At 44.1% G+C, this 25215-nt stretch overlaps 2 protein-coding genes across 5 annotated transcripts in view; both read right to left on the minus strand.

Moving 5' to 3' along the window:
* The window catches only part of LOC148650050 (intercellular adhesion molecule 5-like), a 57509-nt gene extending 43711 nt beyond the window's left edge, over window positions 1-13798 (minus strand). The window contains exons 1-11 of one of the 3 annotated variants that reach the window (XM_088603412.1): window positions 13300-13798; window positions 9730-9768; window positions 9160-9417; window positions 7023-7355; window positions 6379-6615; window positions 5868-6104; window positions 4314-4550; window positions 3677-3913; window positions 2129-2365; window positions 1242-1478; window positions 528-797 (exon numbers count right to left, since the gene is read on the minus strand). In XM_088603412.1, the coding sequence (XP_088459538.1) occupies window positions 528-797; window positions 1242-1478; window positions 2129-2365; window positions 3677-3913; window positions 4314-4550; window positions 5868-6104; window positions 6379-6615; window positions 7023-7355; window positions 9160-9417; window positions 9730-9768; window positions 13300-13396 (2419 nt within the window). In that variant the 5' untranslated portion in view covers window positions 13397-13798. Of the gene's footprint in view, window positions 1-527; window positions 798-1241; window positions 1479-2128; window positions 2366-3676; window positions 3914-4313; window positions 4551-5867; window positions 6105-6378; window positions 6616-7022; window positions 7356-9159; window positions 9436-9729; window positions 9769-13299 lie in introns of all 3 variants that reach the window. The other 2 variants (XM_088603411.1, XM_088603409.1) reach the window with 2 other exon arrangements.
* A 1009-nt stretch (window positions 13799-14807) lies between these two features.
* angptl6 (angiopoietin like 6) lies at window positions 14808-25192 on the minus strand. Of its 2 annotated transcripts, XM_088603428.1 has the most exons (8): window positions 24172-25192; window positions 23129-23329; window positions 21062-21617; window positions 19971-20108; window positions 19106-19328; window positions 17858-18051; window positions 17069-17339; window positions 14808-16339 (listed from the first exon to the last, which is right to left on the minus strand). In XM_088603428.1, exons 3-8 carry the CDS (start codon window positions 21566-21568, stop codon window positions 16155-16157), a joined length of 1518 nt encoding a protein of 505 aa, XP_088459554.1. In that variant the 5' UTR covers window positions 21569-21617; window positions 23129-23329; window positions 24172-25192; the 3' UTR covers window positions 14808-16154. The 2 variants fall into 2 exon arrangements, with proteins under 2 accessions (XP_088459554.1, XP_088459553.1); XM_088603427.1 differs by lacking the exon at window positions 24172-25192 and having other exon boundaries at window positions 23129-24144.
* Between the last annotated feature and the right edge of the window lie 23 nt (window positions 25193-25215).

Genomic DNA, 25215 nt, shown 5'->3' on the forward strand with positions numbered 1-25215 from the left:
AGGAATTAAAAATTGCAAGAAACGCTTCGTAGGTATGTTTAAATTATACGAGTTAACAAGGAGTCTGTCACTTGAACAGTAATGATGCACATCAAACTTTGGATTAAAATTAATGGAACCGGTTTGGAGTCTCCCTTACGATACGTCACAAAGTTCTACTTCTTTCCCTCAATTCATGAAGAATTTAAGAAATGTTATGAAATACTGTCACCAATACAGGAAATGTCTTCCTTCTTCTGCTAATTTAAACAGAAATGAAATACCATTGTTATCATGAAGGAATGATTTGTTTCTAAAACTAAAAAAAAACAACTAAAAAAATAGTGAAAAGATTTTTGCATTCAATTTCTTTCTCTTCCGCGTTTCGAGTATTGTAGTCCCAGTAAAGTACAGTATGGTAAAACACAGAAAACAAAGCAGGGATCTGGCAAACAATGATGCAGAAAATGATAAAATGAAGACAATGAATCACACAGGTACAAACACACTGTTACTGTGTTTTTATAAGGAGATGTTGAACACCTTACCCTGCTCCTCCACTATCACGGTGAATATCTTGACCGCCTGCCCAAGAGAATTTGTAGCGATGCACTTGTACTGACCACCATCTCCAACTGAGGCGGCAGCGATGGTGATCTCAGACTTGCTGTCTGTGGTCATGGTCTTTATGTCAGGACCTCTGGAATAATTCCAGTGGTATTGAGGAGATGGGCTGCCTTCAGCTCTGCATGTTAAAATGACTGTTTCTCCGCTGGCAAAGAGATGGGTTTTATTCAATGAAACAAAAGTTGGTTTGTCTGGGGGGGAAAAAAAAGTATGATCATGTCAAATCTGTATTTCATCCCCTGCCACATAAAAAGACTTATATTGAGTTTATCACACTGGGCAAGTCTTTATTGCTTATCTTTACAGATTCTTTGCATGCTATTTTCTCAATCTTAAAAAAGTGTAATAGCGCTCAATGGGCTTCAGTGTACTGTGCAACACCGATATTCATCTCCCTACTATATTTCCTCACAAAGAAAAACAATTAACTTCTTTCCTGCATTAAACAACTGACTTCTTTCCTGCATGGGTAAAAGCACTCAGTGCATTTCTCATAACTATGATGCCCCTTGCAGAAGCTCTTCAAGAATATCAGCTAAGAATGGTGCAGCTAATGTAGACAACAGGTCTTGCAATCACATCAGCGTCTGTAACACGTCTACCCTGAGGAATTAGATTTTAAAGGAAATTCTTACATTGTACTGTAACATTCACAGTGTGTCTGACAGTCCCCTGTGTGTTAGTAGCTTCATAGGTGAACTGTCCTCCATGAGTCCGGGTCAGCTTGACAGAGGGGTCAATCTGCTGTCCATCCTTGACCCATCTGGTCTCAGGGGGAGGGCTGCCCTCAGCTGTACAGGTCACACTGCTCTGCAGACTGTGATGCTCCTCCATATCAACACTGAGAGGACACCCTGTGATCTCAGGGCCATCTGTGGGTTGAGAACACAGCTTTGTGAGACATTTCAAATCAGTGAAGCGACTCTCTGCCTGTCCTTAATTCTGCACTTCTCTGGACTGTCGCCTGTCTTCAGCTGTCTGATGGACTGATTCATCTGTAAGAAATTGCCACCTCCTTCTCAGGGCTCAGGGAACCAGCCCATAAAGACCATCAGCTCCAGATGTACCTGGCCGATTCGGCAACGTCTCTTCCATTATTTTTCTCACTTAATGGCATCACACATTGCATCATAATATGAAGCACCAGCATTTTATCTTTCTTCAATGAGTTCTAAGAAACAGTTCTATCATATTAGTTTGTAGATGCATTTATATTTTAACATCATGTATTTTGGAAGCCAGTCTCGATACAGGCTTCAGTCAAATAAATCAATCATTAACAACAACAACAATAATAATAATAGATACACAAGTGTTGCCCTATGTTAAGGGCATGGTGGTTTACTCAAAGACTTACTGGAAGTGCCAGCCATGTCAGTTACCACAAGCCACTGCCCTCCTCAGCAATAAGAGCATGGAACAGGAAATCACAGGGTGTGCTGTTGAGTAATAACTATATAACTCTACTGTAGATAACTCACATCCCCACTTCAAAAACAGCCTTGTAGTAGCTCTTACTTACATACGACCGTAATCGATATATTCTTGCTCATAGTTCCCTGTGTGTTAGCAGCTTCATAGGTGAACTCTCCTCCATCAGTCCTGGTCAGCTTGACAGAGGGGTCAATCTGCTGTCCATCCTTGACCCATCTGGTCTCAGGGGGAGGGCTGCCCTCAGTTGTACAGGTCACACTGCTCTCTAGACTGTGATGCTCCTCCACGTCAACACTGAGAGGACACCCTGTGATCTCAGGGCCATCTGTGGGTGGAGGATACAATGTTGAACGGGGTATCTTTTGGATCATTTGGGATTTTTATTTTCAACACAAATGGCACCGATTCCCAAAAGCTCAGAGTCTGCAACTTCACACCACGGGATCTTGCTTTCTACCCTTCCAATGAATGACTCTAACCACAGAGGGCTTATTAAATGAACGCCCCCGTAGATCTAACCTATCCTGTAGGTTCAATATGATGATTATGTCTTATGCATTTACAGAGCTGCACGTGGGACTGGAGGCAAGTAAACATGGTGACAGATACAGATGATCAAAGGAGGGGTGCTAATTGTTAACACAGACAAATATAATTCACTGTTAAACGGTTAAATCAGCCTTATTCAAATACAAAAATGAAACAGTGAGCAGTGCTTTTATGACTGAGGTCATTAAGCCCGTCTCCATAAGGATGACTAATGGGACAAAGCAGGCCTCAAGCCAGGACAGATCAATGGATGGCTGGATGGAAAGAAGGTAGCATCACCATTGTGGGCGGTAATGTAGAAGACTGGACACTGTGAGAGTATTCCTACTTCAGCAGATTTGAAACCAGATTCTGTGCTGGTATTCTGAATACTGGAAGAGAACCTGTACTCTTCATGAAAGGGGTTTGCTGCCATGTTTATTTCAGGAAATTCTGCTTTCCAATATTGTGGAAGCCTCAGGCTAAAAGACATCTCTCCTTGGTTAGTGATGCGTTGGCCAGAATGGGGAAATGGCTTCCCATTGGTTTTTTAAGCGTCTTTATTAGAGAGAAGTTTAAGTCCTGGATCCTTTTACTTAATAGGACATGTTCCTTCTCTACCTTTCAAGGCATTCCTAATTCAGAAAGCAGCTCAAAGCAGGGTTCTGTAACTCACAGGCATCTAAATATTTTTAAATAGCAGTTGTGAAATGTGTGTTGTACAATATATAATTTATTGTATTATTTATTGTTTGTCCTGTTTGTGCTCTCCACCAGCTCATGACTTTATCAAGATGTGCCAGAGAATAAAAGACACATAAGCTGAGTAATGCACTGAATTCCCTAACTTTGTTATTCTTTTTTATAATATAAATTCAACATTCATTTATTTTACCACCATTCTCCTTTTCCTGCATTCTTTAAATTTCCTTGATACTTCTATTTTTTCTCATATTTTGTTAATATCTTGTTATTTCTGCTGCTCTCCTGACAAAAGGTAAATTGGGATAGGAGGAGTGTCTTACTTTCTATAATTTGCAGTTGTAATATTTGTTTCAATGCGAAAAAAATATAGCAAGAAGTAAACGCATTTTAAGCTGAATCTTACATTGAACTGAGATGTTCACAGTGTGATTCACAGTCCCCTGTGTGTTAGTAGCTTCATAGGTGAACTGTCCTCCATCAGTCCTGGTCAGCTTGACAGAGGGGTCAATCTGCTGTCCGTCCTTGACCCATCTGGTCTGAGGGAGAGGGCTGCCCTCAGCTGTACAGTTCACACTGCTCTGCAGACTGCGATGCTCCTCCACAGCAACACAGAGAGGACACCATGATATCTCAGGGCCATCTGTGGGTTGAGAACACAGCTTTTTGAGACATTTCAAATCACTGAAGTGCCTCTCTGCCCGTCCTAAATTCTGCACTTCTCTGGACTGTCGCCTGTCTTCAGCTGTCTGATTGACTGATTCATCTGTAAGAAATTGCCACCTCCTTCTCAGGGCTTAGGGAACCAGCCCATAAAGGCCATCAGCTCCAGCTGAGCCATCTGTGGGTTAAGGACATAAGGCTTAACCTGGACATACTGTAATAACTGATATTCTTCTGAGAAACAGATAATTGTTCTTAGAGGAAACATGTGCTCCTGGTTGACACAACAGGGAATATATTCGGTTCAGCAGCTGTGAAGCCTGCAGTGTCTCTGGATCAGTGCTTCAGTAAGAGCTTTTATATATTCGGTGAAAACTTACATCTCACTTTTACCGTCACAGTGTGATTCACGGTCCCCTGTGTGTTAGTAGCTTCATAGGTGAACTGTCCTCCATCAGTCCTGGTCAGCTTGACAGAGGGGTCAATCTGCTTTCCATCCTTGACCCATCTGGTCTCAGGGGGAGGGCTGCCCTCAGTTGTACAGGTCACACTGCTCTCTAGACTGTGATGCTCCTCCACATCAACACTGAGAGGACACCCTGTGATCTCAGGGCCATCTGTGGGTTGATTAAATGGATTAGAAAAGACCCAGTGGAATATGTGATATGCTTAGAAACCTGTTGTTAGATAACACAGCAGAAATATATCATTTGTTGAGCAAAATTAGTTGATTAGTTTCTGAAAGTTTCAGAACAATTGAAAACAGATGTTTTAAGTTAGGAGAAGAATTTCAGTCTGTCCATGTGCATGTCCTGGGTTCACCTGACCACGCGGTGCTAGTGGCACAGTCTAGATCTGAACCTGTGATCTCCAGGCTGCAGAATGTACTGTGTCCTGCACTTTGATCGAAGACTTCACTGCAGGAGCCACCCAGGAGCTCTGCAGCCTGATTTTACTCCATCAGCATGACACAGTGACATATATGTTGGTACAGACTGTGGTAGCAGACAGTGGAGGTGTCTAAGACTCTAGACAAAGAGTGTAACACCTGGCATTGTAAACATTTCCAGCTTCAGAGCTGTTTGCTGAGATGTAGGGGGTCACAGCAATCATTAAGTTGGTTTACTTAGTTAATTAAAGTTCTTGGTAAATGATTAAGTGTCGATCAACAGTCCAGAAACACACCCTATAAGGTGAGATCAGGAGAAGGAAAAGAGCGAAGGGCAGAGAAGGAAGGTCAGAGCCCAAGAGAGAGAGGAGTCAGGAGGAGTTGGAACCTGTAGCATGAGACAGGTGAGAGCCCCTGCTTCATGATCCTCCCGAAAGAAAACCTGACTGGGGCTAAGGTTTTGAAACTTGCAAAGAGAACTTGCAATTCTGTAGCTCTTTTGAGTGAGACGTCCCTCAGTTTAATACTGCCTCTCCTGCTAGTGGGTGCATTTTAGAATAGGGAGTCGACTCTTATTTCTTTTGTGGAATCCAGGTTAGAGGAAGAGATTTAACTGCAGGTTGTATTGCATTACGGCAGCTTATCTCTTCTTTGGCCTCTGTAGGCATAATTCAAGAGTCAAGTACTTGGTAGCACTACTTGGTAACTGGGATGTTCTGGGTGATTTCGACATGCAGTAGGACTGTAAATACAGTGACTTGTGTTTTGTATCTTTATGTTGTGTGTGGTGTAATGTGTGTCACTGTCATTGTTAATAAACAGTTGTTTAACCCAATGTGCCTGGATTATTACTCTTCTCACCAAAGCTGTGCCAGAGTACAAAGAATGAATGTGCCTCTAACTATATCAACTGCTCGGGTATATTCTTGCAAAATGCTTACAAATTGGGGGTTATGATCATTTATTTTATTGACTAATCTGCTAGGTCTAGGTTATGCTAGGTTTCATAACCCCCATTTGTAACAATATTTTAGATGGTACTTACAAATCACTGAGATGTTCACAGTGTGATTCACAGCCCCCTGTGTGTTAGTAGCTTCATAGGTGAACTGTCCTTCATGAGTCCTGGTCAGCTTGACAGAGGGGTCAATCTGCTGTCCATCCTTGACCCATCTGGTCTCAGGGAGAGGGCTGCCCTCAGCTGTACAGGTCACACTGCTCTCTAGACTGTGATGCTCCTCCACATCAACACTGAGAGGACACCCTGTGATCTCAGGGCCATCTGTGTGGGTTGTGGATATGAAATAAAATAATGATCAGCATGATTGGTTAAGAGAATTGTTTTAATTTTAAAAACAGAATGGAATAAGGCACCATAGGCTACATCTTCTCTTTGTAAGGGATGCCTGATCTTTACATATCGTCTATCGATGTCTCATCACCCTCTCTCCATCTCTTTATTTATACACATGCTGTATTATGTTCACTGTATGTATAAATACTGAGCATGTGTGTAAAATAGTACATAAAAGATAAACATACTGAGGAAAACATACATCTCACTTCTACCGTCACAGTGTGATTCACAGACCCCTGTGTGTTAGTAGCTTCATAGGTGAACTCTCCTCCATCAGTCCTATTCAGCTTGACAGAGGGGTCAATCTGCTGTCCATCCTTGACCCATCTGGTCTCAGGGGGAGGGCTGCCCTCAGTTGTACAGGTCACACTGCTCTCTAGACTGTGATGCTCCTTCACATCAACACTGAGAGGACACCCTGTGATCTCAGGTTCATCTGTGAATAAAAGTATAAAATTCAGTTCTATCAAATTATCCTTAACTGCAACGAAGTAAAATTCCTACAGAGAAAAGATATGACAAAACAGTAGCAGCAGCATCGTGTCATCTGGTCCTGGTCACTGTACGAAGTCTAAAGCAGTCTGTCGAACTGGCGTAGTTTTATTAGTTGTAAATTCTGCGGTGTTCTGGCTGTAGCTGATGAACAAGAAAAATTAATTTCTGTTTAAATTGGAATACATGACAGTCAGTCGCTTAGAGCTGAAGTGAACACATTTCACCACTTAGTGGGATATCAGTGATGCAGAAGAATGCTTTTGATAAAGTGCCCAATAGCAGAACACCAATAAAACAGACACCAAACAGAATAACTGAATTGCAAATGATAAGGTTACATAAACTCACACAGCATGGTGATGCTGAGAGGATCAGACTGATTTGCAGGGGGGGGCTGTGGTCCTTCTGGTCCCAGGTTGAGCTCTGCCTCACAGGTGAGCTGCTGTCCATTGTCAGCTCTGTCAGGGGTGAACAGGAGGGTCGCAGACACATTCCCAGGTGTTCTAGTAGTGTCGTGAGAAAAGGTCTGACTGTGAATCAGTGTCTGTCCTCTGTACCAGTTCACAGTGAGGTTCTGAATAGGAGTGATGTTCTTGATCTCACACTGCAGCTGGTACTGTATCCCCTCCACCATCTGATCCACTGGGCTGTCAGAGCTGAGAGAGACACTGTCTGGGTACTCTGAAGGGAAACACACGAAACACAACAGTAGTGTAACAGGCAATGGAAATTAAAAAGCAGCCAAGGAAAACCAGGTGTTTGTGATTCAGTGTAGCACTAATAATGAAAAAGAAGCTACATACTGTACTTCATCAGATACGCATACACAGAGAGAGGGGCATGGCCTCTATAGGAGTGAGAGGCACTGTGCTCATGGCCACAGCTGGCGTGTGGGATTTTAAAGCGTGCTGCCCATTCCCTTCGCCCTGTCTTCACACACATCTGCACTCCCTTGCCCCAGACTGAAGGAGACAGAAACTGCAGATGGGAAATATCTGAAGGTTATCAACATATGTGCAGCCATCGTGACTGCCGTGCGAAACTGGGTTTGTCCACGTGAGGACAAACTCATCACTGCAGTGGGGACGACATTTCAGTGAATAACAGTGCAATGATTTCATTCGATCATCTGCTGACGGAAAATCACTAGAAATGAGCGTGCTTTTCTGATCTGTTTAACACTGTGATGTTAGCGCAGGCATAGTTTCTGACATTCACTTAATTTCAAGTAATTTCATATAATATCCGCAAGGAAGGAGGAGTAAGTTTAGCCTTTCTGCTTGTTCTCCATTTGCAAAGTACTATATTTGACCAACATCTGTATCAACTAAACAAGTACCATCTTTTGCCCTTTTCAGATTATTTTAATTTCACAAAACTTCCAATGTTGCATTAAGAACACCAACATTATGGACAAAAGTGTCGTCTAAGAGAAAGACAACAATATGAGATATTGCAGTTAATAGCTGCTGTAGGGATCTATTGTGCCACTGAAGACAGAAATATGGTAGATTCTGCCTCAACTACATCTCCCAGAAGCCCGTGGTGAAGATCATACTCATAGACTAGTGACCAATCAAGAGCAGGAAGCAGAGGTATCATAAAATAAAGGTTTTAAAGAAAGGGGAGGTTTTACCTTAGCAGGATGCAGCAAAGAAGACTTTTTTAAACTGTTTTGTTCGTCTAAAGTTCAAATCTGTCTTGTGTATTTAGTAAGGAAATAGAGATGTCAGGATGAGCTTGACAAGAGCTAAGCTTGTCATTCTACATTGTAAATAAAATGCTCGCTGCTTTGAAGAGCCCACAACACCCCACCAACCCATGCAGTGTCACAGAGACCCACGTCAGAGAAGGAATCAGGAATAAGTGACCAAACCAGGCAGGAGGCTGACAAGAACTGAACCCTGCATCTTGGTGATGGGAGAACCAGCTGAGCTCCGCACAGCCCAGCAGAGATAACAATTACAGATATATATACAGTATATAACCTCCCATGCAAGACAGTACCAGTACTGGAAGTGAGAACATGAGAAAGGTTATAAAAGAGAGGACCCATGTAGCTCATCTAGCCCATTTGATGCTGAGTAGTTAATTGCTCCAGCGATTCGCCTCATCCATCTGTTTCTTGAAAGAAGTGGCATAAAAATGTAGCTCGGTAGTTTGTTTCATACTCTCCTAACCCTTGTGGGTAAAGAGACAATGCTTTGAGTAAAAATTCAAAAACACGCATGTAAAGATTCGAAAGAAGCTAGTACAGACAAATACTGTATATGTGTTACCTTGTCACCTTTAGTAATGTGTGAGCAATGTTCATGGGCACTTAAGTCAGCAGACTTAAAAAACAGTTTACAAAACAATGTTTGCTTTTTCAAGTGAATACTCTCTCTCTAGTCATGGGAACTGCCTGACAGAGAGGGATTTAACATTAATAAGAAGCACTGACTCACTGGGTTACCTTATACATCAATTATAAAAGGCTACTCACTGTACAGAATGATGATGAGATTCTTCCTGCACTGCTTGGGCTCAGTAAGGAAGTTTCCGTAGCACTTTGGCTCTGCAGTCCAATCAGTCAGACTGCTGACATTCCAGGTGACAGACTGGACATCTGTTTTCATGCCTGTAGCTCCAACTGGAGCCTCCCAGCCCATTCCTCTGGCTGTCTGTGTTGTAGTGCACTTCGCTGTCACTGGGTCCCCATATCTCACCACAGCTCTCTGAGGGCTGATCTCAACAGGACACTCTGGAGCAACCTTACTTTCTTAAGTAATTAAGAAACACATTGCACAAAATTATAGTCACTAAATACAAGTTTTCTTTCAAGGAAATCCTTAAATTTGAATAATTGGATTATATTTTTGGTTATTAATTATTATTATTATTATTATTATTATTATTATTATTATTAGGTACCTTAGGCCAATAGTCCATGTTATTCCTCACATGAAGTCATTTAACTGGCCCACTGAACAACCTCTGATCTGTGACTGTGGCTTAAAGTACTGAGCTTCATCTCTTTAAAAAAAACAAAAGAAGGACAGAGAATGTGACCTACCTGTTGAAGCTGAAATAGATTCCCCTCCCTGAGTAAGATCTGGGAAAGGAAGGAAAGGTTAAAATGCCTATAGCCAAGGCTGTTAACTCAGACACACTATCACAACACAAAGGTGTGGGTCAGGGACTTGGGGACTGTAGGCTACTGCACGTCCAAACCAAAGCAAACAATGAAAAAATGTAAAATTAGAACAGCCCAGGAAAAGTTTACCAAAAACATACTGAACATTAAAGGGAACACATACAAAGATTGTGAGTTCACATACAAAATGAGGGCATTAATTGAACAATTATATCACTTGTTTAAACCATCCAGTTGGTTTGTTTGTTAATTAAGTAGGTTTCTAAGGAAAGAGGCATCTGACTACGGTCATGGTTTTTCCCAACAGTGAACTGTGACATGGCTGTGTCAAATGAAGACAACCAAGAAACTAAAGCTTTCTCAGGCCCCACCCGATCTCATGAAATGGATTTTTGTAGCTGCAGTGAAACCTGGCAAATCATCATAAAATCCCAGAAGTGGTCCCATAAAGAACACTCCCAAAATCAGCCAACCTGGTGAGTGTTGACACGATTTTGCCTCCGTTTATTGCATTGAATAAATCAGACACTAGCCTCCTTTCCAATATACATCTGTTAATGTACAAAAACATGCAGAATTCCAGCCCACCAAGTTCCCTCCAGCCTTATTACGTTTCTCCGAATTGCAATTCTGTTCAATCGTTCTGACCCTTCAGGATTTCAGTCTTTTCTGTGTGGAGGGTGTTGACTGCTGAGATAATGATACAGCTGAAGTGACAAAGGAGTCTTGTGCAAAAATAAGTCTTATCACACAAACCCTTGCCTTGGCCATTCTCATGGGACCAGAGGGAGAGAGAATGGAGGGGGGCGGGGGGAGAATGCATTGCCCTTTTTTATTTTCATTTACCCTCAAAGACGAAAGTGAAAATGCATCAATATCAATGCAGAACCATGGCAGGTGTTCCGTTAAGAGTTGTAATTTGCATGCATTGAAAGCTTGCATGAGTGACAGTTATTAAGGCTGCTGTGGTTCACCCAGGTGGGGGCTGAGCTTCAGTAGTGAATGAAGGGGGTCTCCTCTTTGTCTTGAGACCCTCTGTGATGAAAAGGGATATATACTTAATAAAAACAATAATAATAATAAGATAGTAGTTCAGGTGGGTAGCTGCGTCAGCATGCATAGGCTGCAAAGGAACAAGTAATAAGTTTATTCCTCCTGACACCTGAAGAAGGCTCCACGGCCGAAACCTTGTGTTTTCTTTCTTCTTTTTCTCAGCATGGAATAAACCTATTACTTGTTCCATAATAATAAGATTGTCGCTGATGGTGCTGCATTGAAGAGAGTAGGTAAAATTGCTCCAAGCTTCTTCCTCTAATACAATCTGTTTTTAGCAACCTGTTTTGGAGAATTCATAATGCATGTTGAGCTTACATACTGAGCCTTCAATGTTTTCCTTATACATTTCTGGGTTCTGACTTAGTTCTGCTTATGCAACACACAACCTACTTTGCTAATTAGGACCACATAAATTTGTTGGCAATCTGGAAAGGAAAGAGATGAACAGTTCTTCTGATGAAGTGTGATTCCTGATCAACTTTTTTAATTGATTGCACCACTGTTGGTAAAAATGATCTACATCTCTCTACCCGATTGACCCCAATCAAGTTTTTAAATCGGGAGACGTGCAACACCAGCATCAGCGTCAACAGAAAATGTTATCTCTCGTGTTATCTTGTTTCTGTGAAAAAAAGAGAACTTCGCTAGTACTGTAGTTCATTTAGACACTGAAATGAAGGGAGCCCATTTCTGGCCAATATTGTAACTGTGAGACCACATCTGTCACTGAGCAACATTTTTAAAACAAAAAACAATCATCTATTAATAATCGTGGGAAACAAGGTGGAGTCCTCACTTGTTAACACAGGCTCGGTTTGGGTAAGCGCAGATGTGGCATTTATCGTCACACATCACATTCACATTGCTTGATCTCACTGGGCCGTGTTTCACACGAAAATGTGTGATGGGGAAATTTGCTTCAGGCAGGGTCAAGATGGGAAGTGGCTCATTTTCTATTTTTTTTTCCCCGCTTCTGAGCTCCATGCCCTCGTTTAGTAGCTTAGCTAATGGCGATTGTTGAACTATATTGAAGTGACTGCATTCCAGGGTGTTGAAAATTGGTGACTTTTAGTATTGGGTTCCTCTATCTTAAATGAATTCATTTTCTCACTCACTCATGAATGATTAATAAGTGTAAAAATATTCAGAATTCCAGCCCACTAACTTTCTTCAAGCCTTATTAAGTTTCTCTGAACTGCAATTTCTTCTCGCTAACTTAAATCTGCCCAATATTAACAATTAAGCCCAGGCATATCATTCCAACACAAAATATTTAGTATTTTCTCAGGGAATTCCAATTGTATTGATTGCTCTGGAATATGCTAAAGCAGTAAATCATTAATTCACCTACTCCTCACTTCACAATTGTTAATGATTTCCATCTAAATGTTGTGACTCCATGAAGACTATATATAAAGATTAGGCTGGTACAGAAGAAGAAGACGAGAAAGGAAGCTCTTTTTTTCCGGACCACTGGGAAAGACCAGATTGGAGCTAAGTATCTGCTCTGTAGTTTTTTGGAGCACTCTAATTTCCCACGTAAAGAATTCCTCAGAAACAGCCTCTCATGGTGAGTAGGCGCATTTCAGAATAAGGAGATAGGTTTCTATCATATCTAACATTTTGCGGCACCCAGGTTTACAGAGAGAAATTTATCCGCAGATTATTTTCTGGTTAATTTAGAAGCCAGCTTGTTTCTTCTTTGGGCCTTTGTAGGTATTATACAAGAGTTAGAATACTTGGTAAGAGTCTGGGGTTTTTCTGGGGTAGGTGGTCACAATGCTAGCCCTCTGGGTTGCCTTATTTGTAAATTTGTATTAAGGGGAAACTTGTGTATTGCATGTTTATGATATGTGTAATATGCTGTATGTATATTGTTAGTAAATATTTGTTTAGCCAGGCCTGCCTGAATTATTGCTCTTTGTACCAGAGAACCAAGAACTCGTGTGCCTCTAATCATATAATCGCTCAGGTATGATCTTTTACAAGTTGGGGGTTATGATTAATTATTTTATATTTGATTTATCCGCTCGGTCACTTACACAAATTGAGAATGCTATCCTGGATCCAGACACTTCAGAAGGAAAGACAACATACCAAAGTAAGAAAACCTCACAATCAATAACAGCAACCCACATCATAATCAAGAAAAGAAACGAAAGAAACCAAATCAATCAAGCTTTGAAAGTAGACAGGAAATTAGAATAAAAACCATTCATGTTGAAGGATAGCCACACAGTTACAGTACAGATGAAGGAATACTGATAATTTATCACTCTTTGTCCAATTCAAGAATTAGCAGTCCCCTTGTGTGCTGGGTACCACCAAGTGATTAAAGCCTTAATGAGAAAATGCTGTTCTGAGATTTTTTCCCCTTGTCTGACCTTAAATCAGTACTCCTGCTGGTACGTAGACACACACAGGATTACTCACCCCTTTGAAAGACGAGCAACACCCAGATAAGCAGATGTATCTTGGTTTCCATGTCTTCATAACAGTAAATCTCAGGCTTTTGTTGAAAAAAAAACATAAAAACAACTTGCTCTCTCTCTATGCGGCGACCAGCATTAGGATTCAAAAACAAAATTTTTCAGGTTTTACCATTTCAGCGCAGAACGTGTAATCATGGCGGGACGAGCTGAGTCCGCTCACTCATGAGGTGCGTGTGCTGTCGTGTGTGCACAGGAAATCCTCTCTGAAGGATGTTGAAAATGCTCGCCGTCTAAACCGCAAGCAGAAAGCCAGTCTGCACCGGAACGGCCTACACCGAGTCCTTCAAAGGCACGGAGTTCAAACAGGTCGTCGTCCCTCGTTCTCCTGCATTTCCATTTCGGTTTCGCCATTCCATCTGCACCTCTTTCTCTCGCCGGTTTTAGCTGCTCAATAAATCGTACTTACAGTAAGTCACCGCAATGTAACAAACACCTGACGCACAACCCAGATCACACAATTCCACAACACGTGCTCTGCAATAGGTCGGTCCGGCCAGTCTTCACTCTGCACTACTGTCAGCTGCTTCTGCTGCAGTGACCTCAGCTGTATTTACAGTGTGCTGAATATTTCAGAAGTCCCTAATATTTGAGTGTCTGCAAGAAGTACCAACAATGCAAACCACAGTCTTGACTAAAAAACTTTTTTCGGCAGTATATCTCAGATTGTTTCACAGATATTCTCATGCCATACGTATGCTGAGGAAGACGGAACAGTAAAGTGCTCAAGCACAGGATCAGGAACCAATCAAAACCATCTAGGCCCAGTTTGGTTGCGAGTTAACCGACTAGAGGGTCTCACCCAGCCATTTTTTGAAGGATCCAGGAAATTTCCAATTCTCCACTTCAGCGATAAAGGACTTTACTGTGGATCTGCACTACACCTGCATTGTCTGGGCTGACCTCTGCATCTACACAGCCAATTCAGGCTCTGGAACACAAGAAACTTTGAGAATCTGCCTGTCTCATAAAGAGTTATTTCTTTTTAGTTCTGGATCAAAGATCTATCATGGGAAATTTTAAAAATCCAGAACTGTGCACGGGTAAAACTGGGTCAGTACATCAGTATTTATTTAATGGGGAAAGATTTGAGAATCCTGGCTAAAACTCGGTGGTCTTTTGTTTTGCAGAAACTCTGTGGGAGCTTCTGCAAAACGCGATATGGATTACATCACTGTCTCCATCCTTCTAGGCCCCTCCCACTCCATCTGAGGGAGGAAGAGGAGCAGGTTTCGTCCTAGAAATACCTGCTGCCTGATGGAATCACAGTGCTGGAGGGCGGAGGCAGTGATGTAATCCGATTCCTGCAGCAAGCACCTTTGAAACACTCCTGCAGAGCCAAAAATAATCAGCAAATCTTAAATCAAAATTGTAGGTTAGTTTCCCTTGAAATGTCTATAAGCCCTTGCACAAAGAGTTAATACATGGAATCAAAAGCAGAAAACAGTGCTATTTGGCTTGAAGTGTCAATTTTTATTTGATGAACAAGGTCCACACAGCTCCAACCGTGTGAACTGCACTTCTGGAAAAGGATTAGGATTAAAGTAGGCAGAGGATCGGGATTCAGGATGGTGGGGGTAAGTCTCAGCTGTCTACAGCCGAAAGCGCAGCTTGGTTTGATCTGCCAGTCCTGACAAGAGTCAGGAAGTGGCAGGGGAATCCTTGCAGGGCTCGTTGCCGAGCGACAGGACAGGCACCTGTAGCCTTTCAGCTTCCTGCCAAGTCATTTCCGTGGTTTTTCATTGTAAGAAGGACAGATGCTACAGAGTCTGAGTCAAGAGAGCTGACTGTTTGATCTACTTGAAGAGAAACGCAGGACGGGGCGCGAAAAAAAAACAAAAAACATTGAACCAGCCACCAACCAAATACTGCAATAAAGGTAATTTTGTTTTTAAAGTGGAAGTACATATAAATGTAAATGCAGTATTCACAATCAACTATGACCATGTTTGTCCTTCAACGTTAAATAGATCCTAAGACAAGAATGGTTAATAGTCAAACTACAGGTTCTAAAAATACACCAGCTGCCCCGGGTAACCAGCTCTGCTTGCTTTATAAACACTCTGGATCTGAGGTACAGAAACCATTTCCGAAAGTTTATAATGATAAACTCTGCTAATTCTAACTTCCATCCTGTGATTTTCCCATGCTTCTGTCCTGTTTTGTACAGATTTCGTCACATCAGACCAGACCCCTCTGTGTGCTTTACCATGCTTCTATCATGATTTCATGATTTGACCAAGCACAGGACGAGCTATATGACCCGGGCTTTGCAGGCTCCAGGCTGGGTCTTGTCAGTAGCTGACTGTGCTGATTGCGACAGGGATTCCCCGAGCAGTAGAGTTAACTTGGCCAAGCAGGAGGGAGTAGAAATAGCCATCTAGGATTGTCCGGGCTCTCAGCAAACACAGCAACCCCTGCGGCCTCCTGGGCACTTGCTGGACACTGGTGCTATCGGTTATGGGATGACCTCCTCCTCCAAACATCAGTAAATCCTCCGGTACAGGGCTGTGCTGCCTGTGATGCCTTCAGGACAAGTGGCTTGAAGGCGGGCGTGTCGGAGCAGCCCTCCCGTGTGAGGTCTCGCGGTTCGTATCCGTGATCCAGGAGACATGAAGAACACACAACTGGCAACCCTCAAATCAGATGGGAATATAAAAAGCTAACAATCGGGAGTTCAAAATTTAAAAAAGTCACTACATCTCCTCTGCCACGGTGATTTTTTACAAGGTTTAGATCATGCTTAGGGATTAGTGCTGTCATGTTCCGAAAGGCGCTCTCTGATCCTTCTGCCGCTAATTAAATGGGCTTGATCATCATGGAGACTTTTTTCAGGGAGTACGAGCCACCGCGGAACTCTGCCCAGTAGACCCCATCCTGGTACCGGCTGCGGTAGTGCCCTCCCCTGTACCACACCCCGTTCAGGTTAGAGTGGGCACACATGTGGTACCACCATCCACCCTTCTGGTAGTGGGCACAGTTTCCTGAAACAGATGGAAAAAAGGCAAGATTCACGGATCAGACAGGATATGACAACTGCTGAGAAAAGCAGCTAAATTGACTTTCTAGATGCCTACAAATCCTTTAAAATCCTCCAAGGCACTCGCAAAGTCAGCTGAGTGGAGATCTTCGGAATGAACAGTGAAAATCAACCAGAGGACACAAGTGGAACTTGTAGTGAGACCATGTGGAAGCACATTTATAAAAACAGGGGGCACTTCTTTACCCAAAGGGTTGTGGGGGTCTGGAACAAGCTTCACAGCCATGCTGTTGCAGCCTGTACCCAGGCTTCTTTTAGAACACGGCTGAACACGATCCTCAAGTCAATTAATTACCATCTACCAAACAGGCTGGGTGGGATGAATGGCCTCGACTCGTTTGTAATTTTTCTCAATCTTTCTCTTTTTTTATGTTCTTAATGTGTACGGATGGACGGATACTACACTCCCCCAAATCGCAGCAAACCAGCTCAGGTTTTCCCGCTGCACTTCAACATAACGTCAGCCTCCTGCCCGACTGGTGTGTGATACTGGAGTCCTAATTGTACGAGCCTGAGCTCTGGTTCTCTATCTGATGGCTCATCCCACCAAAGACAGAAGGGGAAAAATCACATCCACATTGTGCTGCTGTTTTTCTGGGTGGGATGCTGGTTCTTGGCTCGGCTTGCTAGGAAGTCAAACCATAGCCCCAGACAGTGTAAGAGCCAGCCTCACCAGTGTAAGCGTCACGGTCGCGGTCCAGAGTGGTAAAGGCCTTGTTGTTGTGCCAGGAGAGGGAGTCGCCCGCGTCGCCTTGGTAGCTGCCCAGCCGCAGGCGGTACCAGTCGGTCTCCGGCTCCAGGCGGAAGCTGTCGTACTCGGCGTAGACCTGCCGGCCCTGCCAGTCCTCCAGTGTCACGCGCAGCCGGTAGTCATCCTGAGCGGTCAGCCAGTACAGGTGCTCCAGCCCCAGCCAGTACTCCCCGCCCAGGTTCCCGAAACCTTGCTGGATCACACAAAGGGGGAGGCAGGCAGGTGGTGTTAGCATTTCATGAAACATATCTGAGAAAAGGAGACCTTGAGGTGTGGGGTTAAGCTAAAGAAGACCTGGTGGCTGCAAACAGTTGAAATAATTTTTAGCTCGGCTCACTAGCATGGTTTGGAAGAGGATGGCATAAGCCTCTCTCGCACACCCCCTGTCAAGGCTGTTCACCCTTCAACAAGCTGGGAGCTCCACAGTACCTGACAGGAGAGGGAGCAAATTGGAGGAGCAGTGAGACTGTCTGTGATGTCACTGCCAGCCAGCAGCTGAGAGAGCCTGGCTGACTAATCCCATCTGCCTGGTCACAGTCAGTGACCTCTATGAGTCACCAGCTCATGATGTCTTAATCACACACTGCCACTCCAAGAAAGTGACTTTACTATGTGGAAGCTTCTCTTCTCTTTTCAAAGACCCAGACGATTTATTTTCTAAAACACTGATTAACACAGACAATCAGACACTGCTCATGGACAGACCCTCACCTTATACTGCTCCCAAGTGCGGAAGAAGTTGACCGAGCCATCCTGTCTTCGCTGGATGACAGTCCACCCCCCCTGGGCATGGCTCTGCTCGCACCACACCTGCACCAGGTGGTTAGTGTCGAGAGGCCGCAGCAGGTAGATCCCACTCGTCGTCTCGCCAGACTCCAGGACGTGTTGACAGTCACGCCAAGGCCCTGCGGAGGACAAGAGGAGAGACAATCACTCACAGTTCCAAAGACATTTTGTTCTTCCTTACAAAAGCATTTTCCATGATGTATGCATCATATATCCTGCAATGCTTTTTGGATTCATTGGGTTTAACAAAGCAAAAACATACGTCAATAAATATAAGACAAGACACAATGAGCTTGAAAAAGACTTTACTTAACATTCAAACTACTTTTGTCCTCTATGTAACAACATTGTGTTAAAGCCATGAAAAAGGCAAAAAGAGGGTATAGATACATAAAAGTGTAGATTTAAACCAGGGCATGTCATGTTAAAATTGTACAATGTGCTAATAAGTACTCATTTGGAATGTTGTGCACAGGCTTGGTCACCATGTTACAAGAAAGATATTGTTTCTGCAGTGGATATGCAGTGCTGTGGGGGTACTGGGACTGTAGATAACGATGCCCTGGGATACACAATGAGATAGGAGAGAGACAACTGCAGTTCTGACTGACTGAACAGCACCCAGCTTGTGTCAGAGGTCTCAGGTCATACTGAATAAGTTACCAAAGCAATTAACAGGCCATCTACTGCTGGAATTCCCAGCCACCCCTTCTTTGCTCATGGGAATAGCCAGTGTGTTTATGCTTTCCCAAGCCTAAACCAGACCCTCTTTCTCACCACAGCCTGTATAATCACAGGTCAGGGAACGAAGAGCCTGCTTTCACTCTGACAATCGACAGTTTGGGAACCGGCCTCCAGCCTGCCCACAGAGTTCACTAAGAAGGGGCGTCCCCTGCTTTGTTGCTGCTGCTGCTGCTGCTGCTTGTTTTTCACATTCAGTCACAAGATTTTGAGTAATCCACATGCCACAGATCTCTTTGGGTCACCCTAAGTGTTTCTCCCTAGGCCCTTTTAGCCTTTACTATAATTAACCACTGCGCTGCATTCTCCCATTTCTACGTTAAGAAGCTCAGTAGTAGCAAGATGGAACCAGCAGGGGAATGGCCCTGAGGAGTGGTCCAAACAGGCCTATTACAGGACCGAGATGGGATAGCGGGCATGACTGTGCTGTACCTGGAGTTTTCGTGATGGGATAGCTGATGTAGGGCCTGTCTGTGGGGGGGCTGGGGGGCGCACCAGCAGAGGGTGGGGTCGCTCGTGTCCTCCACGGGCTCCCCTCCTGGGTCAGGGTGGGGCTCTGGTCTCTCTGGATGTCTCGCTGCTCCTTGCTGCTGTTCCAGGCTCCGGATGGGGAAGCGGGCACCACTGTGACCTGCGGGGGCAGCGCCGAGCTCTTCTGTAGGACAAGGGACAAGGCGTGAGAGCCAGGACAAAACAGCTAGCTTTCAAATAGCTGTGATTGAAATGCCTCATGGAGCTGGCCCAGGGTGACAGGATGCCACATTGGTAAGCATCGCTGCCTCGCTGCTCAGGGGCCTTGGGTACAATTCTGGACACTGGATGTCTATCTGTGTGGAGTTTGTATGTTCTCACTGTGGCTGCAGGGGGGGGTTCCTCCCACTAAAAATATGCTCTTCAGTGGTCAAATCTTAGATATTTGTGATAGGTTTGTGACTCCCTGGGATTAGGCTTGGCCACCTTTGTTATATTATATACTTACCGTATATTCTTTAAAATACCTCTTAACCCTGTAATACTTAATTTTATGCATGAACCAGGATGGATATAAAAGCAATTGATTATTTCAGCATTTACAGCATATCAGGCTGAAATGTTCTGTTATGCAACTGTTGATCTGTTAGGCAACTGGAGCCTTACCTCCATCATCAATAAAATATGTCCTTTATTCTCAAACAATTAACTGGCAGACAAATAAGAAAAGCGGGTTTAGAACTGGAAAAAAGACCCATCGAGTTCTAATCACAGTGTTGGGAGAAATATTTTCATTTATGGTCTGAAGCCCAGTAGCGCCCCCTACCTCTGGAGTCGGGTCGTCAACAGCGGGCAGGCAGTGCCTCTCCAGGCGGGCGATGAGCAGACTCTGATTGTTGACGACAGAGGCCAGGGCGGCGTACTTCCTCTCCAGTTCTTGGAAACTGGCCATCACCTGCAGCACCTGGGGAAGGTCTTCCAGATATTGATATGAAGCAACAGTCTGCGGCTTGTGTTGCAATGTGTTTCCTTTCCTCCTTTCTTTTTTTTTTTTGAGGTAAATTATTTTTGTTCTCCTGCAAACTTCTTCATCAGGACTGATCTGTTTCAGTCACCATTAAAACCAAATCTATAATTAAGGTCCATTGCTTAACTCAAGACATAATGGTAAGCTCTTTCAAAAGAGTTCTTTTTGTTAAGGAATAATACAGTATTACCGCAAATACTTAGCCCACAGGTTGCGTTCTGCAGCTTTCACAGTGATATTTCATCTCAGACTCCTCAATTAAGAAAAGAGTTATAATTAAGGCCATTTAAGTCGCTAACGGATTCAATTAAACATCAGCCTGCTATAAAGTTCTCAAACGTTTTCGGTTTCAAATAGAACAACCTAGCTATGATACTTTAATGTTTCCTTAAAATCTGCTTATAAGCCCAGTACCTTTATGGCAGTAGAGACTACTGTGGCAAGGTGGGCACTAGCAGGCTTGGAATTATGTCAGTAAGAGATGCACTACTCCTACAATTAGTGCTGACTCTTGTCAGGCGCTGTGGAGCTGGCAGTGATATCAGTAAGAGATGCACTGCTCCTCCAATCAGTGCTGACTGTCCTGTCAGGAGCTGTGGAGCTGGCAGTGATATCAGTGAGAGATGCACTGCTTCTCCAATCAGTGCTGACTCTCCTGTCAGGAGCTGTGGACCTGGCAGTGACATCAGTGAGTGACGCACTGCTCCTCCAATCAGTGCTGACTCTCCTATCAGGAGCTGTGGAGCTGGCAGTGATATCAGTGATATATGCACTGCTCTTCTAATTGGCACCGACTCTTTAATGCGTCTGCAGATGAAGGGTGTGACAGCGGAGCTGTCCTCTCTATCTCTACAACAGGTCTTAAAATGCAGCCTGAAAAGGCCTCCCACCTGGGCAGTGGCATTGAGGATGCGGTTCTCCAACTGGCTGGCCTCCAGGGACTGGTCCTTCCTCTGGATGATCTCGTGCAGCAGCTGGGTGTGCAGCTGGACAATGCGGGAGCTCATGTTGCGGCTCTCCTTGCGCAGCAGCTGCACCTCGCCGGCCAGGCCGCCGCCCACCTCCACCTGCCGCGTCAGCTGCTCCAGCCGGCTCCGCTGCCGGCCCACCTCCCCCCGCAGCTCCCCCAGCTCCGTCCGGTTCAGGCCTTCCTCCTCCCCGCCGGCCCCCCTCACGCTCAGGCACAGCGCCCCCGTCAACCGCTGCTGGGGGACCACGAAGGTGTAGGAGCACCTGCCACCCACCGTGCCCTTCGGCTCCGAGGAGCGGGACTGGCGTTTCTGCGCGGGGGGCTCGCCGCCCTTCTCGTCCACCGGCCCACTGCCCGCGAGGACGCCGCCGCCGCCGAGCACCAGGAAGAGAAAAAGAAAAGACGCGGCCTTGCGTGTCCACTCCATCTCGCTGCACGCAATCCAAGCAGGACTTCCGCTGTCCCAGAGGATGGATCTGGGGAGAACAATTCAGAATCCATCAGGGTTGATCCGTCAGTATTTATAGTCTAAAGAGCCCTGGAGAATTCCAGATTCCCGCTCCAGACCTCTGAGCACTATTCCTACAATCAGTGCTCCACAAATCAGCAGGCAGCCACAAGGCATTACGTGATGGCTGTCAGCTCCAGGTTTGCCTGGAGTTACTGTAGGACTCCATGTTCACCAATTACACTACCTTCTTAATGAACAATTGCGCCTTTGCTAAATTAAGTATGATTATTCAGTTTAACTGTATGCTGGCGTATACAATGGTGAAAACAGAACAATGTTCAAAAACAACATTAGACCAGGAGAGCAGAGCAGAGAGATCATGTATATTGCCACCTGGGGCAAACCAACAGCAAAGCAGAGTACATTTATGTTGTAACCACAGTAAACCACTGGGAAAATACCACACACTGTGGTAAGCCTTTACAAGCAATCGCAAGTTGGAAATTAAGAGTAAACATTATATCAGAACACCACTAGTAAGTGATGTAAAAAATATACATTATGGATTCATTATGACTCTTTTGATGGGTGTCTCAATATCAAAGCAGCCAGCTGTATTAGGCGTGCAGCTTGCTGGCTCTGCACACGGACCAGATGTTACTTTATTGTGCTCCAGATCTTTACTCAGGCACGTAGTGTAAGTCAGACCTGCAGACAGGGGCCAGTTAGCAGGTCATTGCCAGTGTCAGTACAGTCAACACTGTAAATACAGGAGAGACTTTAGGGACTGTGCCTATCCCCATTATCACTTAACCTTCTAAGAAATTGTCTTTGAGCATAACCAGCAATCACAAATACACCTAGGCTTCCAGCTCAAATGTAATGAATCTTTATCCTTGTTAATTAAGTCAATTAACAGGCCTAATATCTTTCCAAGAGTGCAAGGAGAGAATCCCGGGCTAATGGAGAAAAAACATGCAAAAAGGCATCCAAGACAGCACAGTGGCAGATAGTGTTGCTTCCTCACACCTGTGAGACCTGGGTTCGATTCTGACCTACGGTGCCTTCTGTGTGGAGTATGCATGATCTCCCAGTGCTCATGTGGGTTTTCCATAGTTACTTTGGATTCCCTGTCTCCCAAAGGCACACGCTTAAGTTTGATTGGCTACTCTAGGTTCTCCCATTCTTTACACTATAAGATACACAATAAAAAAGCATCTTCAGTGAAGTTATTGGTTTTAGTGTACATTCAGAAAAGTGTTGTCTAAAAATCTGTTTAAAACACAGATCAAAAGCAGCATTCGCAAGCACATGAGGCGTCTCCTCTTTCCATGTTACTTAAATAAGTATCTTCAGCATTCTCTCTTTAAAAGCCTTTAGAATCGACAGATTTCTTTTTAAGACTGAAAAACATTTGAATATTCAATAATGATTCAATAATTTGAATTTAATGACAAAGCTACACTAAAGTTATCACAGTGCATCACTGAATTTCTGGCTGGCATTGTGATGAATCTGAAGACGCGTTACTCTTACCCAAGCAGCTGTGTGGTCGATATCTCGTCTTGCAAGTCTCCCACGCCGTGCGCTGGTAAGTGCTGGTCGTCCCGTGGAAAGGCTGCTGTTACGGAAATCTCCCAGCGTCGTCGGTACCTGGGCCTGAGTGCTAAGTGACACTGTTGTGATCCCTCAGTCTGGGCTCTTGCGCTCCCTGGTCATTGACCGCCTGGCTCTGTCCTGGAGGATAATTGGAACAGGACGACCACTGCTGAGGCCACACAAGTGTCCTCTGCTCCCAGCAATTAGGTGGAAAAAAAAACTTGTGGGCAAGGACAAACTTAGCTTCTCTGCAAATTAAAACTTCTTTTAATCAGTCAGCAGGCTAAAGGCCTGCTCATTAAACAAATAGACAGCACAAGTGACCAAATCTCTTTTTGAAAGAGGAACAAAAGGATAAAATATTATAAACCTCTTTGCAGCGTGATGCTGGCTTGTCCAGATGTCCTGTCTGATTTCTGCAAGAAGGACAGAGGGAAACAGGATGCAGCCTGGCAGATCTGCCCTTGTTGTCTTTCTGCTGTCAAATGACTCCCAATCAAAGACACTCGCAATTAATGTCCAGAGCTAACGACCTCCCTCCACCTTTATCTCTCTTAACCTAAATTAGCCCCTCTCTCTCTCTCTCTCTCAAGCCCACTACATCACATGTTATACTGCAGGGCTCTGTGAACATAAACTCAAAAAGGACAGATGTTTGCAAAGGAGCACAAGAATCCGATAGGAGGCAAATTTAAGACACATAAAGCAAACACTGAGACTTAAAATATATGCAGTTCATATTAAAACAGGTACACTAGAATATGAGGATTGGTTGCAAATAACATTGTAACACACATCTTGCATTCTAATCTGAATGATTTTACTAAGAAACAAATGACAAAAGCTGAAGAATCACTCCTAAACTTACAAGAGAATCTTCTTTCAAAAGCTTGCAAATTGAATCAGTTTCTAGTATTTATCATTTTTGTAGTGTTTGTTCTGATTAGATAACCCAATACCCCAATGACTCTTAACCTCACCTAAATCATCTCAGCGGAGACAGGGCTGTATCTCAGCGCTTCCCAGTGGATAATAAGGGGTTAGTTAGCCCCGCTGAGCTCTTCCTGGTATGCAGTAATTGGAGGTGGGGGCGGTCACTGGACAGTCTTTCCTGCATGTCTGCTAAGGCCTGTCATTAAACTTGTAAGTACAAGCTGACAGATTTTTTTGTAGTGAATTTAAATCTGGAGGAAACTCCAACTCCCCATCATCTAATCCCAGAGTAGGCAACCCTAGTACTTCTACTTCATTGCACATTTTTGATCCAGGTGCCAGCTAATCCTTAATTATGTAAGTGATCTGCAGCACCTGGTGTAATTGAGGAATCAAGTATCAATTCAGTAATTAATGCTGGAAGACGTTAAGTTAAGTAAGAGGAAAGCTTCCCCCTAATCTTACCAGGATCTTGGCATCCATGAAATTTTTTCTTTGACTTTTTCAACTGACAATCTCATGGCACTTCTCATAAAAGCAGGGATGTTAGCTCTGGTGACCTGGTTAAATCCACTCTGAGTTTGAACTGTCGCTCTCCCTCGATTCAATAAGTGAAACAACTTCTCTCTCCTCTACCTCATCTGTTGTTTTAGAGGGGCTGCTTGTACATACCAGCTGCACTGTCGTATCTTTGTTCCAAGTAATCCTCAAATTCCTATATTTAACAAACCACCTGTTAGACTGATCACAGAGAAGTTGGTTTAAGTCTCTACTTTCAGTGATTTACAGTAGCAGTGACCTATAAAACAGCCAGCAGCCATATCACCCTGCAATTCACAACTCACAACTGGCACCCCACTGAAGCTAAGCAGGTGTGAGCCTGGTCAGTACCTGGATGGGAGACCTCCTGGGAAAAACTAAGGTTGCTGCTGGAAGAGGTGTTAGTGGGGCCAGCAGGGGGCACTCACCCTGCAGTCCATGTGGGTCCTAATGCCCCAGTATAGTGACAGGGACACTATACTGCAAAAAGGCGCCGTCCTTCGGATGAGATGTAAAACCGAGGTCCTGACTCTCTGTGGTCATTAAAAATC

Source organism: Lepisosteus platostomus, chromosome 13 (assembly GCF_059453375.1).
Source record: "Lepisosteus platostomus isolate fLepPlt1 chromosome 13, fLepPlt1.hap1, whole genome shotgun sequence".
In the NCBI taxonomy this organism is placed as follows: Eukaryota; Metazoa; Chordata; class Actinopteri; order Semionotiformes; family Lepisosteidae; genus Lepisosteus; species Lepisosteus platostomus.